The sequence below is a fragment of the Phasianus colchicus genome, chromosome 26 (assembly GCF_987193195.1).
Source record: "Phasianus colchicus chromosome 26, bPhaCol1.hap1.1, whole genome shotgun sequence".
Lineage (NCBI taxonomy): Eukaryota > Metazoa > Chordata > Aves > Galliformes > Phasianidae > Phasianus > Phasianus colchicus.
The window spans coordinates 892,339-911,665 of NC_143461.1; the positions used below are offsets into that span (position 1 = coordinate 892,339).

The window sequence follows — 19,327 nt, forward strand, 5'->3', positions numbered from 1 at the left end:
GCCCACCACGCTCAATGCTAAGTCCCCATTTTCTATGCGTTCCTCTCTTTCCCTTGTATTCCCTTCTTCTGGGTGTAGAATTTCCCCATAGCCAACCTGAGTGATATGGGACCAACAGATGGATGTCCTTCTGAGTCTTCACCAGGGGTGATGTGCACAGATTTTTGGCAGCTCTGGTGCTGCCCACACAGCAGCTCCCTGTGGAAGAAAACTCATTTCCCTCTTCAGAGTCACTAATGTTACTCGCATCCCAGTCTCCACACGATCCTTTTCATGGTGGTCTCAAGTTGCTAGGAATGAAGGGCAGCCCTGGACTGCACATGATAATGTGAGGACTCATGGCAGTCTTTCATCATATGGAAAGCATTCATGTGGAAGAATTACTACTAGAAAACCATGCATCATCTCCATTGCTCCTCCCAACTCAGAGATTTCCACATGGAGCTTAGGGAAGGAAGTGCTTACTGAAGCAGTGTTACAGCAAGATCGCATTCTCTGGAAAGAGCCACTCTGGGAAGGCCCACACAGCAGGGACTTTGGGCAAGTGTCAGAGAACAAAGAAGCAATCTGCATGGGACTGCAAAGCTCAGGGGAGTTTCAGACCACCTGCTTAAAGCCCTCAGGGCACAGCAGAGCACACAAATCACAGTGCAGCATGAGTTCTCTGCACAGACCATGCAAAAACTGGGTTGTCCAGAAGTGCACATGGAGAGGAGTTCCAGGTCAGGGTCCCTTTCATCACTTTTCATTCCTCCCAAGCCACAGACATCGGTCTCTTCTGGAAGAGGATGCTGACCTGCAGATCTCTGTGCGCACAGGGGAAGCAGCACTGCCAGGGGAGAGCTGAGGGCCCCTTCCCCAGAGCTCCGCCTCCAACAGACACAGCCCCTCCCTCACTGGGGCTGTTGCACGGCCGAGGAAGCTCCCTGCACCAGGGTGTCCTGCACAGCACAGAGGTACAAGGCGCTGTCAGACAGCTGGACTTCTGCCAGCCGCAGGAGGCTGTTTTTCCCGGTGGTGTTCAGCCCCGTGGTGAAACGGCCGTTGTGCTTGGAGCCTGCTGCTGCCTGATTTGTGACCAGCTGGGGGGCTTGGCCTTTCTTCTGCTGGTACCAAAACAAGCCATTCAAGTAAGATGTCTGGTATGTGCAGGTGGTCTGGAAGATGTTTATCTCCTCCACTGTGACCTGTCCTTGCTGGCTGACAATGGTCTGCCCCACGGCATCTGGAAGAAGAAAGCAAAGGTGAGCAGCTCTGCAGGGAAGGTTCCAGGATGCCAACAAGGAGTGGACACAAAACAGCGGGAGAGAAGTTTCCCTGTCCTTTGTCCAGCAGAAAGGTGTTGCAGCCTGTGCATAGGAAGGTGGTTTTGGAAGAGGTCTGTGCTTGTAGGCCAGAGCAAATCCTGTTCTGTGCCCCTGCTGAGAGGAACAGGGAGCAGCCTGTCATGGCTGAGCAGGGACCCATGGAGCTATTGGAATAAGACGCATCCTGCTTCTCCATCCCTGTCAACTTGGAGGTCTCCAAAGTCCCTCACTGTACACAAAGCTGAGCTGGATGGTGACAAGTGTGTTCTCTGGCTGTGCTGATAACCAGCAGAACACTAAATACCCTGTGTGCGAATCAGTCAGTATCCCCTTAATGCTGATGGGATGAGATGTTTAATGTCCGTGTTGTGACTTTGACAGGATCTGCTTCTATCTGTTGGAAGGGCTGAAACGTGGGACTGCAGGGAAGGCTACGATCTGTGGGGGTGGGCCAGAAAAGAAAGACAGAGAGAGAGAGAGAGAAGGGAAAAGAAAAGCAGGAGAGGATTCTGAGTTCACACTTCTCCATCTTTCCTCATCATTTCCAACAGCAGCAGTATCTTGAGAGAACTGGTGCAAAAGCACAACAGTCAGTCAGTATTTGCCCAAGGTTTATTGTTACTCAGGAGCTTTTTGCCACAAAGCCCCGGTGAGGCTGGTGAGCGCTTCATGGGGAGAAGATTGATGCCTTGATTAAAAGCCAGCACTTACCCAGCAGTTGTCCCAGGAAGGCAGTGAGGACGAGAGAGCTGTGGTGCATGCTGAGACCCAGCCTCCTGTTTGCTGAGTGAGAAAGAGGCAGAAAACCACCTCCCAGCCCCAAAATGACAGAGCTGCAGGAAATGACTCTGCTGGCTCCACAGGCAGGGCACTCACTGCCATAGCAACACCCACAGGTAACAACACCATTTCTCTTATAAGCCCTAAGCTCAGAGCCAAGCCCTGTTCCTCCTCTCTGCCTAATCAGGACTGCCGTTCCCCAGTGGAAGCACACACCTTCACCCACCAGCTTCACAAGCACTCCCACAGTCACACAGCCCATCGGTGTGAGCAGGGGTCCTCAGCACATCCAATACCCCTGCCTGGAGCCTGGCTTTTCTTACCCTGCATGTGGGTCTCCTCCTTTGCTTGGGATAGGCCAGCCTGCTGTTTGCTGGCCAACAGATGTGTGCAGCCACCCACTCCTCTCGCACACATCCCCACACTCGTGCTGTTTCCTCAGACATTACCATGGGATCTCAGCTCGCCAAATCTCCACTCCCAGGCTTTGTATTTCCTTACCCACCTTTCTCCCAGACTTGAATACTCTTTCCTCCCAGTCACTGGTTTAATCCTGATGTGCTGTGGATATTTTCCTGCTCACTGGCACCCAGAACCCTCCTGCACAGCAGTCTCTGCATCTACTGGCCTAGACCTTGGGGTGCTGAGTTTTAATGCTGCACAGACAAGTCAAGACTTAATAGGGAGACAGGGTGGGCTGTGTTGATCAGGTGCTGGACTCATCCCAGCAGGTGTACTTAATGGAAGTTTTGTCCTTTTTCTCTGCAGTGCATCCCCTTGTTTCTTCCCACCCCCTTTTAACCTTCTCTAAATATCCTTTAAAATGTTTGCATTGCCCCATAAGTCCCTCTAGAGCAGTCCTAATCTTCATTTTCATCTTGTCTCTTCTCACTCGCAAAGCTCAAGTTCATCTACTTCAGATCTAACACCTGGAGTACCCCACTGATGGTGGCACATCAGTGAAGGGCTGAAGAGGTATGGTTTCACTCTCTGTCTTCCAATTTGGTTAGAGATAAAGGTCATCCTGTGCTTTGTTTGTTAGTTCCATGTTTACTTCTAATTCCCTTTGAACTGAGAAGGGACTTTACCCATAGCCTTCACGAACCAGTAGTCCTCACAGCCAACTCACCTTACAGTGGCCTCAGCTGAATCCACACCTCACTGCCTGAGGCCCTGAATCCGCTCACACAGTCTCACAATCTCAACAAGAGCCACTGAGGAGATCACATGAAAGTGTCTGTGACACCAGCACACAAACTCAACACAGCTGGAACGCCTTTCTCCAGAAGATGTCGAGCAGTGTAAGGGACACACGTTTCCATGTCTCCATCTGGACTGTCACAAGTCCATGGCAGTGTTCAAGAGGTGCTTGGATGAGGAGCTACGAGATATGGTTTAGTAGATTGTGGTACTAATAGGAATGGGAAGGCGGTTGGACTCGATGATCTTGCAGGTCGTTTCCAACCCTGTGATTCTATGATTCTATGATTCTGTGATTCTATGATTCTGTCAGCAATGTCAGCTCGGGCGGGGCCGGGAGGGAGGAGCGGCAGCGCCCCCTGCGGGCCCGGACGGCACTGTGCCCCCGTCCCGCCCAAAGCGGTTCGTGCCCGGCCGCAGCCCCGGCTCGAATCCCCGTGCTACCAACGCGCAGTAATACACGGCCGCGTCGCCGAGCCGGGGCCGGGCGAGCCACAGGGCGCTGGAGCGGCGGTCTGTCGACACCCACAGCTGCCCCTCCGGGTCCGGCACCTCCTTGGAGCCTTTGAAGGTGCTGACGAGGAATGCGGGTCCTCGGCTCGGGAGCTGACGGTACCAGTGGATGTAATCTCCGGACTGTATGCTGGGGTGTGAGCAGGTGATGTTGATGCCGGTGCCCTCGCTGGTCTCTGCCGACGGCTCCTGCTGCACCTGAGCTCTGCTCACAGCCACTACCGAGAAGAAAAGAAGCAGCACACTCAGAAAATCCATTTTCTCCCACAGAAATTTCATGCAGCGGAGAAATGTGCACGAACTGGGAAAGAAACCGAAGGAACAGAGGCGTTCGCGGTCCTGGCACCGCCGGCGGCAGCCCCGCGCACCCAGGAGCACCGCTGCCGCCCCCGCAACCCCGCAGCCAGGCACTGCCGCATCCCGCCGCGCCGCGTTGCCCCCGCAAGCCCGGCTCTGCTCCGCCCGCGGCGCCTCCTCCCCGCCGCCGCCGCCAGCTCCGCCCGGAGAGGCTGCGTCCTGCGCCGGCGTCACTCGGGCTTGCTCCGGGCTGCGAGTGCTGGGCGCCTGAGCGCGGGTAGCGGGGTTTGGGCTCTGCGTATCCGCAGCGCAGCCCAGGCTCTGCGGTGTAGCTGTAGAGGTGAGGAACGGTTGCGAAGGTTCCTTCGGTACAAGAGAAAGCAGCTGCCCACCTACAGAGGCCCCAGCGAGAAGGGCAGGTGAGAGCAAAAAGAGATGGGACGAGACGGTTCGAGAAGAGCGACGCTTCTGAGGCCTGGTAGCCCGGCTGTGCCCGGCGCTGCCACAGCTTCCGAAACCCGGCAGCGGGAACGGGTCGTGTGCTGCTGCCCGGGAACGCGGCACCCCGAGAGCTCCCCGAGCCCCGGGTCCCGCAGGCTGCTGCTGCCCATGGTGCTGATGTCGCCCTCGAGGAGCCCGAGAAAGGATGGCAGCAGAGCTGGGTCAGGCGGCTGGGAACGTGCAGCATCAGGCTTTGAGTGTGTGGCAGAAGCCCAGAGGAAACCTGGAGCCACGGTTGCAGATTTCCTGACAACCGTATCCAAAGCGATGCCCGTATTTCAGACACATCCGCCCGATAAAATCTCTTTTAGGGAGGATTCAGCCAATCCATCCCCACCCCCATCAGCCCACACACGGCCTGTGAGCAGTGACTCCAGCTGCATGTACTAAATGCCACATTTCTCTAGCTCTTGGCAGTACACCCGGGTGCTTATGGAAATAAAACCTGCCCCTGCCACATTTGGTTGGGATTCAAGATCTGCACCTGTTCCATTAGACAATCATGGACCCCTCTTCTTGTAGTAGCACACAGCACATGGCGGGGACATCTTCAGCCCTAGTCTGACTCCAGCAGCTGGCACCAAAATCAGTCCTGCCATTCCCCCCAGTAACTGGTAATTTGTCCATCCAGTGTGTAGAGTTAAGAAAAGATTCATTAAGGAGACATGAGAGTCTGTGATGATCAATCACAAGGCTCAACCAGGTCTGTGGAGCCCCTGCTGCACACCACTCTGTCACTCCTCATATGTTCACCTCTTTCTCTGCATATCACAACATCAGATAGTATAGGTCTGTCTCACACCAACCCCCCATCCATGTCCGGATGCACAGCTGCATCTCCTGCAAAGGCCAGGCTTGTCTTCCTGGAAGTGGCCCAGAGGTTTCTTGATTCCTCATCAGCTGGTGTGAATGTGAGATTTATTTCTTCCCATCATTTCCATGTACTCCTTTGATGTCTGTCTCTGTATGCTTCTTGATTGGCTCCCTTTTCTCTCATCCTGTTTCATGAGGTCCTGACCTCTCTTCCCAATCAATGATCCTCCACACACATGCTTATAGTGCCACTTAAGGTTACACCCAGGAGCTAGGCCACTTCTTGCCAGAATGACCCCAAGGGGCCCCTCAGGTGTGACTCAGCGTGCCGTCGTTTGCCTTTTCAGGACTCTTGCAGTCCAGGAGCTGAACATTTTGCCCAAATGGATATGTATTGCCTGGAAATGCTTCAGTCTCCTTTCCTGCCACTGAAAGGATGCCTTCATTGCGGAACAAAGGTAGCATAATATCAGGACTCAAACTGAAGGGAACAGGAAGCCAACGTACATTCTATATCATTATCTGGAATGTTTTGCATTCAAGAGGAGCTTGTCAGAAAATAATCCCTGCTAGAAGTGATGCCTCTGGACACAGGTCAGCATGAGTCCATTATAAAAGGCAGTGCAGCTCCTTGCCCTGGTGCATGTCATGTCAATGGGAATGTTGACAAATGACAGAACATGTTTCTGTTCCTCTGCTTACCTCCTGTCTTGGCAAGGGTCCCTAGACCAACTTGGTCCACTGTGCTCCCTGGGTGGTGTCTTCAGCCAGACCTCTCTTGGATCTGACCTTGGCCTGGGTCCTTGCTCCCCCTGTCAGTGACATCTTCTACATCACACACGTTGCCTACCTGAGATTAATGATCAGCAGGTGCGAGAATTATCTGCCATCTAAAAGTGAGGTTTGAGAAGGATCAACAGATTCATTACTCTAAAGGCATTCACTCTTCCCTTGATAATGACAAAAACCTTCTCAAATGTCTCACCTGGCCATGCAAGCAGTGCTTTCAATGGTCTCAAGCCCATTATGGTTTATACTTTTCTTGAATTTCCCCGCTTTAAAGTTCTTCCCCCTTGCCCGTATAAAAGGTTGGTCTCACTCTGTCTACAACCTCTCTTCAAGTATTGGAAGGTACCCATGAGGTGTCCCCAGAGTGTCTCTTCTTCGGGAATCTCATGATGTTCATATGGGCTCATCCTTCAAGCTTCTGCAGGTCCCTTTGGATGGCATCCGTTCTTTCTTGTCGTGTCAACTACACTACTGAGCTTAGTGTCATCTGCAAACTTTCTGAGGATGCACTCGATCTCAGTATTTATGTTATTGTTAAACAGCTTCTCTGAGACGTGGGCTCTGGGACTGTATGCACCCACAGTAACTATGAGAGAATATCTGAACATGCGCAACCAGGAGATCAAGGGATGTGAATTTCTCGCTCTGCTTTTGTGAGACCCCACAGGAAGTACAGCATTCAGCTGTGCATCCCCCAGCATACGAAAGACACTGACCTGATGGAGTGACTCCAGGGAAGGGCCATGAAGGTGGTCAGACAGCTGGAGAACTTCTGCTATGAGAGATTTGTTGCTGTTTATCCTGAAGAGGAGAAGGCTCTGGGTGCCTTTAGAGCAGCATTCCATTATGTAAAGAGTGCTCACAAGAGAGATGGGGAGGGATACTTAATCAGTGATAGTAATGATAGGACGAGGTGCAATGGCTTTCAAGTAAAAAAAGAACAGAATTATTAGGAAGAAATTTTCTTCTAAGAGAATGGTGAGGAACTGGAATCGGCTGTCCAGGGATGCTGTGGATGTCCAGTCCTGGGAAGTGTTCAGGGCCAGGCTGGATGGGACTCCAAGACATCAGATTTAGTGGAAAGTATCCCTGTTTGTGGAGAAAGCGGAACTAGATGATCTTTCAAGTCCCTTTCAACACAAAACATTCTACAAGTCTGTGACAATTTTTTTTATTTTTTATTTTTTTTATTTTTTTTTTGTAAACTGACCGATTGCACAGAGAGGAAACAAGCCAAAACAACAAGAGAATCACAAGTCATACCCTCATGTACAGCAAACTTGGGTAACCAGATGATGCATGCTGGAGCTTCTCCCTGAGGATGGTACATCCAACAGCCCCACTGCAGTGAACCAGGCTAAAATCACTTGCCTGCTCTGGACCCATCAGCACTTGAGCTGAGTCGTCTGCCTCACCAGTGCAATCCTGCCCTACAAATCGTTGGGCCTCTCATTGCAGCACTTCAAAGAATCCTTCATTAGAGAACAGGCATGGCAAATAATCTGGAAATGAAAAGGTAGCACTGCAGGAAATCAAAACACAGCCCATATGATGCGAAGGGATGGCATGTATTCCAGGTTAGCTTGTCAGAAAATTACTGCCTGTATCAAGGGTGTCTCTGGGCCTGCAGCAATAAGGGACCAGTATAAAAGGCAACCCAGATCCCAGCTCTTCCATCCTCTTCTCTTGTCTCCTTCTCGTTGGGAACCAGGTAAGTGTGAAGCCCTTTGTCTAATTCTTGCAAAATGAGATTGTGCCTCAATAGAAATGTTCTTGGATAGTGGAGCTCCATGCTATGGGAGACCAGAGAGGGGATAATGTCAGTGCAGAAAGAGTTTGGGACACAGCTTACATGGCTCTAGATTTATATAGTCTGTGAGAGAATCCCTGGTCCACACTGCTCTTTGTAGGGCCCTAGCACAATGAAAGGGTATGACCTCCAGTCAGAGCCTCCTGCTCCATCCTTCATAGTTCCCTTGGATCCTTTGCGAGAGGCTACCCAGGCTGTCCCTCGTATATCCTTATTCTCTTCATTCTATCTGTTTTTGGCAGTCCCAAGACATGTCCTGCTACACCCAGTGTGTGCCATGCCGGCCCTGCGGCCCGACCCCTCTGGCCAGCAGCTGCAATGAGCCCTGTGTCAGGCAGTGCCAGAACTCCAACGTCGTCATCGAGCCCTCTCCCGTGGTGGTGACCCTGCCCGGACCCATCCTCAGCTCCTTCCCGCAGAACACCGTCGTGGGCTCCTCCACCTCCGCTGCTGTTGGCAGCATCCTCAGCTCTGAGGGCGTGCCCATCACGTCGGGGGGCTTGGACTTGTCCGGCTTGGGCAGCCGCTACTGTGGCAGAAGGTACCCGCCCTGCTAAAGCCGCTGGCCGTGGTCCTGCAGAAATTCTTCCATAAGCCACGAACATGATGCTGGATCACCTAACCACGCTTAGCTACCCTAGGAAATGCTGAGAGCAGGAGGCAATCCCGTGCTTTCTGAAAACATAGCTCGCCTCTCTCTTTCTTTTCCTCTACCACCATTTCCTTCCCACTCTACCCCCTCTCAGTCCCCCCCCTTTTTTTTCCTTCTCCTCCTAGGAGCAATGAAGCTCCTCAGAACCAGTGTGTTCCCTGCTACAAGGAAGACATTCGCCCTGTATAAGCTCAAACAAGGGACCAGATGAATGTACTTTGGAGCCTCTTCTCAGTGTGACCTCATTTTCCTCTGTCAACATTCATTAAAGATTTCTGCATCATATTGAAGTTTTGATTTTTCTTTCTATTGTGTATAGTCTCCAGAGCAACCACGGGAGAATGGTTCTGCTCTTCGTTGGTATTAGATGGGTGTTTAAGGAGACCATTCTCCATTCCCAGAAGAATGGGAGGCTGTGACACACACTGCAGAGGCTGCTCTCTTGGACGCTGTCCCTTGCAGCCGAAGATGATATCCCTGGCTATGGCAGGCCTGTGCCTGAACGCAGTTGTATTTACATTATCACACTCACAAAGGCACGTGCAAACAATGCATGCAAAGAAATAACAGCTCGTGCACACTTCAGGAACATGTGAGCACCCGCCATCCACGCTCATGCACAGACACAGCTGAAAAGGCAGGGGCTGAGGTCATGGGAAGCTGACTCAGGAGACACTGGGGACCTTTCCGGCAGGGCAAGGCTGCAGTGCCCTAAACAGATAAAGTCTCCTGATGAGCTGCCAGCACAGTTTGCAGATGTGCAGGGACAGCCCAGTGAGAGGAGTCCAAGGAAATCAACAATTTCTCCACAGGGTAATAGGATGAGGAAGAGAAATGAAACCCAGCAGTGTAGTCCACCTCACTGGCGTCATGGTTTTATGATTTTTGTTCTTGGCATTCCTCATTGTAACTTCATGCAGTGCACTGGGACTTAAAGAGTTCATGCTGCAGTCCTGTGGATTGCTGGTAGTACCTCAATACCTGAGTACCTGAGATGAGAAGAACTACAGCTCCCAGAAGACTTCACCACTGTGTTTCAGTTATCCATTCAGAGGGAAAGATAAAACTGCTTGGGACTCATGGAATGTTGTCTTTCTGGTCATCTCTGTGGTGTGTGCACCCTAGCCATCTCCCCTTCAGCATTAGAGAAAGGCCTTTGGTTTTGGGGCACTCTCTTTCTTTCATTTATTTGACTTATTCACTTCCACTCCAATGATAATGTATTGTGTTACCTTGCATTCCACTAGGTTATTTCCTCAATTAGTTTTCTCACATAGCACATTGCTGATGTTCTGGTTTAGGCCCCTCTCCTTCCAGGTTCTTATATGTGCTGCACTGGGGAAGGAGGAGAGGATAGAAGATGGAATAGAATTGTGAGAATGTCCCTCAGGTGTCAAACACAGCCCTTGCAGTCAGTCCTGCTGTTCCCCACACTCACATGGTGTGCAGTCCTGACACAGACCCAGCTGCGCCTGACTCACATTGGCTTCAGTCAATGGCTGCTGTGTGTGCCGTGCTCATTTTTCTCGAGAACTCAGGGAGGTGCGCCCTGGTCAGGATGGAGTTTGGCGGCCATGCAGGCAGCGCCCCCTGCGGGCCCGGACGGCACTGTGCCCCCGCCCCGCCCAAAGCGGTTCGTGCCCGGCCGCAGCCCCGGCTCGAATCCCCGTGCTACCAACGCGCAGTAATACACGGCCGCGTCGCCGAGCCGGGGCCGGGCGAGCCACAGGGCGCTGGAGCGGCGATCTGCTGACACCGACAGCTGCCCCTCCGGGTCCGGCACTTCCTTGGAGCCTTTAACGGCGCTGACGAGGAATGCGGGTCCTCGGCTCGGGAGCTGACGGTACCAGTGGATGTAATCTCCGGGCTGTATGCTGGGGTGTGAGCAGGTGATGTTGATGCCGGTGTCCTCAGTGGTCTCTGCCGACGGCTCCTGCTGCACCTGAGCTCTGCTCACAGCCACTGCTGAGAAGAAAAGAAGCAGCAAACTCAGAAAATTCCTTTGCTGCACCAGAAATGTAATGCAGATGAGAAAAACAGCCACCAAAACTGTTCACAGAGGAGACGAACACTTTCTGAGAAGACATAAAGTCTCACTAACCAGTTGTCTGGGGTCAAAAAAAAAAAAAAAACAACAACAAAAAAACAAAAAAAAAACCAAATCTGTACTGGGATATTTGGAAGCACAGCCCAAAACAGAAGGAGATAGGAGTGAGAGCAAAAGCTGTGCGGCATGCAGCAGTGAGGAGAGAGATTTTTAAAGGAGAGCAGAGAGAACGTCCAGATAGCAGGGAAGAGTGAACTGAGCTCTCTAAAGGCAGCCGGGCTGATCGCAGCCGGGACTAAAGAGAGGCGAATCTTGTCGGAAAGAAGCTCCTGCAGTCCAGCCCCGCGCACCCAGGAGCACCGCGGCCAGCCCCGCGGCCCGGCACTGCCGCATCTCGCCGCTCCGCCGCTCCCCCACCGCGCCGCGCCGCGCTGCCCCCGCCACCCTCGGCTCTGCTCCGCCCGTGGCACCTCCTCCCCGCCGCCGCCGCCGCCAGCTCCTCCCCGGAGGGGCTGCGCCCTGCGCCGGCGTCACTCGGGCTTACTCTGGGCTGCGAGTGCCGGGCGCATATGCGCGGGTAGCGTGTCCTGCGGGGTAGCCCGGGTACTTCGGTGTAGGCGGAGAGCTGAGGAACGGCTGGGGAAGCTCCATCGGCAGCGGGGAAACCACCTGCCCTCTTGCAGCGTCCCCAGCGACAGGGACAGGCGAGAGCCCAGACGGGACGAAATGGTCGGGGAGCGCAACGCGGCTGAGCCTTGTCACCCCCGCTGTGCCCGGATCACAGAATAACAGAATAACAGAATCATAGACTCACAGAATCACAGAATCACAGAATCATAGAATCATAGAATCATAGAATCATAGAATCATAGAATGGCTCGGGTTGAAAATGACCACAATGATCATCGAGTTTCAACCCCCTTCCTACGTGCAGGCTCGCCAACCAGCAGACCAGGCTGCCCAGAGCCACATCCAGCCTGGCCTTGAATGCCTCCAGGCGTGGGGCATCCACAACCTCCTTGGGCAACCTGTTCCAGTGCGTCACCAATCTCTGTGTGAAAAACTTCCTCCTTATATCTAACCTAAAACTCCCCTGTCTCGCTTTAAAACCATTCCTCCTTGTCCTATCACTATTCACGCTCCTAAACAGCCGTTCCCCCTACACTTTGTATGCTCCTTTCAAGTACCGGGTCGTGTGCTGCTGCCCGGGAACGCGGCACCCCGAGAGCTCCCCGAGCCCCGGGTCCCGCAGGCTGCTGCTGCCCATGGTGCTGATGTCGCCCTCGAGGAGCCCGAGAAAGGCCGGCAGCGGGGCCGAGAAGGGCGGCTGGGAAATTTGAGCATCAGCTTTGAATGTGTGGGAGAAGAAAAGAGGGAGCTTGGAGGCACGGTTACAGAGTCCCTGACCAGTGTTCAACCGGATTCAAAGCTGATCCTGCTTCGGGAGAATTCAGAATGTCCAACTGACTGCGGTGCCTGACTCCAGCTGCACGTGCTAAACCCCACATCTCTCACCGTTGGCTGTACACCCGGGTGGTTATGGGGATAAAACCTGCCCCTGCCACATTTGGTTGGGATTCAAACTCTGCACCTGTTCCAGTAGAGAATCACGGGCTCCTCTTCTTGTAGTAGTACACAGCTCATGGCAGGGACATCTTCAGCCCCAGTCTGACTCCAGCAGCTGGCACCAAAACCACTCATGCTGTTCCCCCCAGTAACTGGTAATTTGTCCATTCAGGGTGCACAGGACAAAGTGAGATGGTGCAGAGTTAAGAAAAGATTCAGTAAGAGGACATGAGAGTCTGTAATGATCAATCACATGGCTCAGCCAGATCTGAGGAGCCCCTGCTGCACACCACTCTGTCACTCCTCATATATTCACCCCTTTCCCTGTATATCCTAATGTGACATAGTACAGGTCTGTCTCACACCAATTCCCATCCATGTCCTGATTCACAGCTGCATCTCCTGCAAAGGCCCGACCTGTCCTCCTGGAAGTGGTCCGGTGCTTTCTTCATTCCTGATCAGCTGGTGTGAATGTGAGATGTATTTCTTCCCATCATTTCCAGGTCGGTCTGTGTATGCTTCTTGATTGGCTCCCCTTTTCTTTCATCCTGTTTCATGAGATCCTGACGGCTCTTCCCAATCAGGGGTCCTCCACACACATGCTTATAGTGCATCTTGTCCAGTCATGGAGAGCATCAACAGGAAGTTATAAACTCCTGGGTCTCTCCCTGGGAGAACCCTTAACAAATTCCTGTTCCCAGCTGTACTCTGAATAGCAGCCACAACAGTTAGAGTCCAGCAGATCATCTAGTTTTCCACCTACATCACTGTACACTTACCCTTGCCATAACTCACCCATTTGGTTGTGAAGGGACGACAGCAACAGGCAGGCAAAGAGTCCCACCAAAATCTAAGCACATAACATGCTCTGTCCTCAGTTTTTCAGTCTTATGCAGGATGCAGTGAGGTTGCTCAGGCATGATTTGCCCTGTGTATAAGCAGGCTGGCTGTTGCTAATCACTGCGTTGTCCTTAGTAGGTTTAACAGTGGCATCTGAAAATATATCCTCTGAAACATGGTAGGAAGGAGCAAAGGAAATACTGTTGACATGTTGTTCCCTGGATCCTCGTTCTTCTGCCTTCTGAAGATGGCTGTGATTGCTGTGAATGGCATACAGCTGATGTGTTGCTCCCTGCATCCTTGGCTAGACAAACCTTCTCTGTTGGGCCTTGCATTTAGGAAATGAGAAGACCTTCCCTTATCCCCGTGGAACTGCAGTAATGGAATCAGCTGGAATGCACCATGCCCAGCTGTGCTCCGTGTGCTGGAAGGTATAATCTCAGAAACGGAATTTAGAGCTGCCTATGGAATGGTTCTGCACAGTAACCAGTGGCTTGCGTAAAATCCCCTGATTCTGTCTGATACTGAAGAAAGATGGGGTTCCCAGAACCAGAAGGGAGGTGGGATGTATTTGTTGTCTCTAGAACTCTTCCCACTGTCTTAATAAATCCAACACTTAATTTCACACTTTATCGACGTGCCTTTCTTTGGGGATCTGGAAAGGATCATGAACTACTTCTGCTCCCATACTCTCATCCCTGGGGCAAAACAGGGGAAATCAAAAGAGGCCAGCAGAATTTTCCAGAGAGCAGCGTGAGGTGGGATAAGGTCACACCCAGGAGCTGGGCCACTCCTTGCCAGAATGGCTGCAAGGAGCCCTTAAGGAGTGACTCAGCATGATGTCATTTGCCTTTGTGGGACTCTCCCAGCGCAAGAGCAGATGTGTATTGCCTGTAAATGCTCGAGTCTCTCAGTCACACAGAGTGCCTTCAGCAAAGACTGAACATAGCTTAAAGCTGGAAATGAACAGCATGGAAAAACAACATGCTGTCTGTATCTGCAATGTTTCGCATTCAAGTGGAGTTTCTCAGAAGCTATTATTGTTGTCTTTTCCCCTCAGAGATCTCTGTTTGTACCCCTCAAAACCAGCCTCAAGTGACCTGCTTGCCTCTCTACCATTCTTAGCCTCAAAATGAGAGCCCTGTGGCATCGCTGCTGTAGGAATGATTCTTGTCTGCTCCTGCTGCTCCCCACCCTCGGTGTTCACTCTTGGCATGATTTTATCTCCGTCTTCAGACACATTAAACATGTGTTGCATCCTTTACTGTATCCTTCCCTGCTTCTGTGGAAGAAGGGTGGCTTCTACTAAATCCATCAGCAGTGGCAAAAATGTAACTGGACGTAGCAGTGATTGTCTCAGGATAAGAGAAACGAGTACATCTAATGTATCCAAAGGAAAGGTTAAATCTGGCAACTGCCAAACCATTTTGTCCAGGCATGTTTTTTGAGGAAAAGATTTTCAAGTGTGTATTTCTCCCTGTGGGGAGATGTAAATTGATACTGGAATTCCCCTGCATTCCTCAGACTATGTGCACCTGCAATCAGAGCTCCTGCATTTCAGCCAAGCCTCAACAGTGCGGAAAGGCTGCTGCTGGGAGGTGAGGTTGCATTTGGGGGACAATGGCAGGGATGGATTTGGACAGTGTTGCAGGTAGGGATGTCCCAGCTATAGCACTCTTCAGCAGTGTTTACAGATGTGCAGGGATGGCCCAGTGAGAGAAGCCCCAGGTGGTTACGCAAATTATCCAGAGGGGAACTTGATGAGGAAGAGATTAGAAACCCAGCAGTCCAGCCCACCTGCCTTGGCATCCAAACACTTGAGATCACTGGAGTGAATTGGGATGGTGGGAAAGAGGAAGACATGTCCAATGTGCATGCAGGGTAGCCCCAGGCCAGCATCACTTGCCTGAGCTGAATCCATCTCAGCACTTGGGCTGAGTCCTCTGCCATCACTGACTCATTCCTGGCCCAGATGTACTGGGGCCTCTCAATTCCAGCACTCAGAAGGAGCCTCTATGAGGGAATGGGTGTGGCATAAGCCAGGAAATGAACAAACAGCATGAAGGGAAGCAGCCACACAGCTCATGTCATTGGCTGTTTTCCATTCATCACAAGCACCACAGAAAACTGTCACTTCCATGAGGCTATGCCTGGGCCCGGGGCAGTGCAGGGTCTCCATTAAAGGCAGCTCGATTCATTCACCCTCTGCTCAGCATTTCTCACCTAATTCTTCCTGGAAACTATGTATGTCTGAAATCCTTCTCCCACATCCTTTTCTGATCTTGCCTGTGTTGGGCTTGGCTGAGATGGATTTTCCATGAGAAAGAGACAGCAGCCTTGTTTCATCTGGCCAGCCTTTTCACATCACACCTGCATAAAATGAAGACAGTCTTTTACCCCTTTCTTCATTTCTATACAGCCATAAGCATCTTCCTTTGGATGAATTTCTGAGACTGCAGCAATTGTTTAGTGTGGAGAAGTCTAAGAGGGGATCATATCAGTGCTTATTAATATTGAAAGGGCAGGTGTCACGAGCATTGCCCAGGATCTTTTCAGTAGTGCCCAGTGTGGGAACAGGCACCAACTTGTACACAGGAATATCCATCTGAACACAGGAAAGAATTTATTCACTTGGAGTGTGAAAGAGCAGAGCACTGGAATTAGCTGCCCAAAGAGATTTTGGAGTCTCCTTCTCGGCAGATACTGAAACCCACCTGGATGCCTTCTGGTTTGACCTCATCTAGGGAATGTGCTTTAGCATGGCAGTTGGACTGGATGATGTCCAGATGTCCCTTCCAATTGCTACAGTTAAGTGATCCTGTGATTCTACCAGCCACCCAAAATGGCTCATTGGAGTGCTCCTGGGAGTTTCATGGACTCCTCATATGTCCCTGTGCTCTGCTCACTGTCTCTGCCTCCACCTGATCCTTTCTGTGTTAGTCTCATGTTGCCAAGGAAGAAAGGCAATCTTTGTTGGCAGAGGATAATGTGAGGACATGAAGGGGCACTTTCATCCTCTGGAGAGATGGAGAAATTTGGATTTGGTAGATGGTGCACTCAGTGAAGAAGCAATGGTTTGGATGGTTGCAGTTGAGAGGAAGTGTTTCTCTCTTGCATCGCGTCCTGTGTCTAGCATTACTCTCTTCCACTTACTTTTAACATCAATTCTGTTTACAATCCCCTTTCCTCAAAGATTTCTTTTATTTAGACCTAAGAAGAGTCTGGACTGACTGACTTTGGACTTTTTGCACTCCTCTCTGATGCATCAAAAAAGAAACAGTCCTGTAACACCGAGGCAGTTTTATCTTCTCACCAGAAAAACGAAATGGAACAGTCATGTCCTCTGGGAACTGTAGTTCATTCTTCTCTTCTGAGACAGGTAACAGAACTATCAACAATCCATGGAATTCAAGGATTAACTCTTTAACTCCCAGTGCACTACTGGATTTTATGATGTGGAGTACCGATTACAAAAATCATGAAACCATGACAGCCCCACTGCACTGAACCAGGCTGACTTCTCTTGCCTCCTCCAGACCTGATCACTACTTGAGCTGGGGCATCGGCCTCACCAGTGCAGTTCTGCCCTATGAACCTGTGAGCATTTAATCACAGCACTTCAAAGAATCCTTCATTAGAGAATGGGCACATCATAAGTCTGGAAACGCAAAGGTGGCACTGGGGGAAACCAAAAACCAGCCCATCTAATGAGAAGGGATAGCTTGCAATCAAGGGTAGCTAGTCAGAAAATTATGGCCCTCTCTCCTCCTCATGCCTCAATAGAATTGTTATCAGATAGTGGATCTCCATGCTATGGGAGACCATGGATGAGATAAGGTCTGCTCAGAGAGTGCTTGTGACACTGCTTACATGGCTTTACATTTGTGCATTCAAAGAGGTTCTCTCTGTTTCAGACAACTCACAGTAGGGTCCTGGCATTATGAAAGGATCTGACCTCCTCTCTCAGCCTTTTCCTCCATCCTGAGTAGTTGCCGTGTCTCCTTTGTTAGAGGCTATCCAGGCTGTCCCTCAAGTACCCTTGTTCTCTTCGTCATTCTATCCGTCTTTCCCAGGTGTACCTCCAGTCCCAAGACATGTCCTGCTACTCCCAGTGTGTGCCATGCCAGCCCTGCGGCCCGACCCCTCTGGCCAGCAGCTGCAACGAGCCCTGTGTCAGGCAGTGCCAGAACTCCAACGTTGTCATCCAGCCCTCTCCCGTGGTGGTGACCCTGCCCGGACCCATCCTCAGCTCCTTCCCGCAGAACACCGTCGTGGGTTCCTCCACCTCCGCTGCTGTTGGCAGCATCCTCAGCTCTGAGGGCGTGCCCATCACGTCGGGTCCAGCTTCGGTAGCCACTACTGTGGCTGAAGGTGCCTGCCATGCTAAAACTCCTGGCCATGGTCCTGGATAAATTCGTCCATGAACCACGAACATGGTGCTGGATCAGGAAGACATCTTTAAGCCACTGCTTTCAGAATTCCTGACCCTACTTGGATACTCCAGGAAATGCTGAAAGCAAGTGGCAATCCTGAACTTTCTGAAAACATGGCTCAAGTCTCTTCTTGTTTCCTCTGCCTAACCTGTGGAGACGCTTCTCCATTGCAGACGAATGGGAGGTTGTGACTCACAGCAGAGGCTGCTCTCTTGGGCACTGTCCGTTGCAGCAGAAGGTCTCTGCTATGGCAGAACAGGGGACAATCAGCCTTTGCCGTGCAATGATTCCGCCCACAGTAAAAACCAGTGGTAATGTAAAGGGAGAACACCACCACTGCTCATCTTATAGAAAAAGATACAATTGTGTGGAATGGCGTGGGTATAAGCCACACTGCTGTCTCGTAGAACAGGTCACCTCCTGTTCTCATCAGTGTGGCATCGGGGAAGCAATCAAGGATAGCAGACATCGTAGAATTATGTGGAGGTCTCCGTGGCGAACAACAGAGCTAGTATCGTCATTTATGCCATTTTTATCACCTCGGATACAGGTTTGTCTGATTGACATTGGCCTCATGCATCAGTGCTGCGTGTGCCGTGCTCGTTTCTGTCGAGAACTCAGGGAAGTGCACCCTGGTCAGGATGGAGTTTGGTGGCCATGCAGGCAGCGCCCCCTGCGGGCCCGGACGGCACTGTGCCCCCGCCCCGCCCAAAGCGGTTCGTGCCCGGCCGCAGCCCCGGCTTCGCTCCCCGTGCGCCACGGCGCAGTAATACACGGCCGCGTCGCCGAGCCGGGGCCGGGCAAGCCACAGGGCGCTGGAGCGGCGGTCTGCCGACATAAACACCTGCCCCTCCGGATCTGGCACCTCCTTGGAACCTCTAACGGCGCTGACGAGGAATGCGGGTCCTCGGCCCGGGAGCTGGCGGTACCAGTGGATGTACTCGTCGGACTGTATGCTGGTGTGTGAGCAGGTGATGTTGATGCCGGTGCCCTCGCTGGTCTCTACGGACGGCTCCTGCTGCACCTGAGCTCTGCTCACAGTCGCTGCGGGGAAGAAAAGAAGATCCAACTCAGAAAATTCAATTGCTCCAACAGGAAATGTCAGATCAGATCCAAAGCAGGTTTAAAAGCGACTGAGAGGAAAAGGCTGTGCAGGATGCAGCAGTGTGGGACGGGGATTCGCAATGAACGCAGCAGTTCAGAAAGAAAGGGAAGACGGGTGGATAAGGTGGACAGAGATCTCTGGAGACAGCCGGAATGAATGCAGCTGAGAGGGGGTGGGGCACGAGATTGGAAAAAACTCGGAAGGCCAGAGGCGTGCGCGGCTCCGGCCCCCGCTGCCCCCTCCCTCAGTTCGGCCCCGCCGGCGGCAGCCCCGCGCACCCAGGAGCACCGCGGCCAGCCCCGCCAGCCCCGCGGCCCGGCACTGCCGCATCCCGCCGCTCCGCCGCCCGCGCCGCGCCGCGCGGCGCCGCGCTGCCCCCGCCAGCCCCGGCTCTGCTCCGCCCGCGGCGCCTCCTCCCCCCCCCGCCGCCGCCAGCTCCGCCCGAAGGGGCTGCGCCCTGCGCCGGCGTCACTCGGGCTTGCTCCGGGCTGCGAGTGCCGGGCGCCTGTGGGCGGGTAGCGGGGTTTGGGCTCTGCGTGTCCTGCAGTGTAGGCGGAGAGCTGAGGAACTGCTGCGAAAGCCCCTTCAGTACAGGAGAAAGTAGCTGCTCGCCTTCAGTGTCCCCAGCGAGTGGGGCAAGCGGTATCACAGACGGGACTGGAATGGTCGGTGAG

General features: G+C 52.4%; 1 protein-coding gene, 2 pseudogenes and 1 gene segment (V, D, J or C); 1 reads left to right on the forward strand and 3 right to left on the reverse strand.

The window, feature by feature from the left end:
* Positions 1-3,237: 3,237 nt before the first annotated feature.
* LOC149914864 (T cell receptor alpha variable 4 pseudogene) lies at positions 3,238-4,234 on the reverse strand (annotated as a pseudogene).
* Positions 4,235-7,774: 3,540 nt separating this feature from the next.
* Positions 7,775-8,567, forward strand: LOC149914865 (feather keratin Cos1-1/Cos1-3/Cos2-1-like). 2 transcript variants are annotated; one of them, XM_090125013.1, is made up of 2 exons: positions 7,775-7,929; positions 8,253-8,567. In XM_090125013.1, the coding sequence occupies exon 2, from the start codon at positions 8,262-8,264 to the stop codon at positions 8,565-8,567; it is 306 nt and encodes a 101-aa protein (XP_089981139.1). In that variant the 5' UTR covers positions 7,775-7,929; positions 8,253-8,261. The 2 variants fall into 2 exon arrangements, with proteins under 2 accessions (XP_089981139.1, XP_089981140.1); XM_090125014.1 differs by having other exon boundaries at positions 7,839-7,911; positions 8,260-8,567.
* A 1,629-nt stretch (positions 8,568-10,196) lies between these two features.
* LOC116237706 (T cell receptor alpha variable 26-2-like) lies at positions 10,197-11,142 on the reverse strand. The segment is given in 2 exon segments: positions 10,197-10,627; positions 11,060-11,142. Coding segments are annotated over 2 exon segments (474 nt in total).
* Positions 11,143-18,083: 6,941 nt separating this feature from the next.
* LOC116226915 (T cell receptor alpha variable 4 pseudogene) lies at positions 18,084-18,991 on the reverse strand (annotated as a pseudogene).
* Between the last annotated feature and the right edge of the window lie 336 nt (positions 18,992-19,327).

Excerpts from the sequence above, each read along its gene's own strand:
- LOC149914865 (XM_090125013.1), top strand. The coding sequence starts at position 8,262 with ATGTCCTGCTACACCCAGTGTGTGCCATGCCGGCCCTGCGGCCCGACC.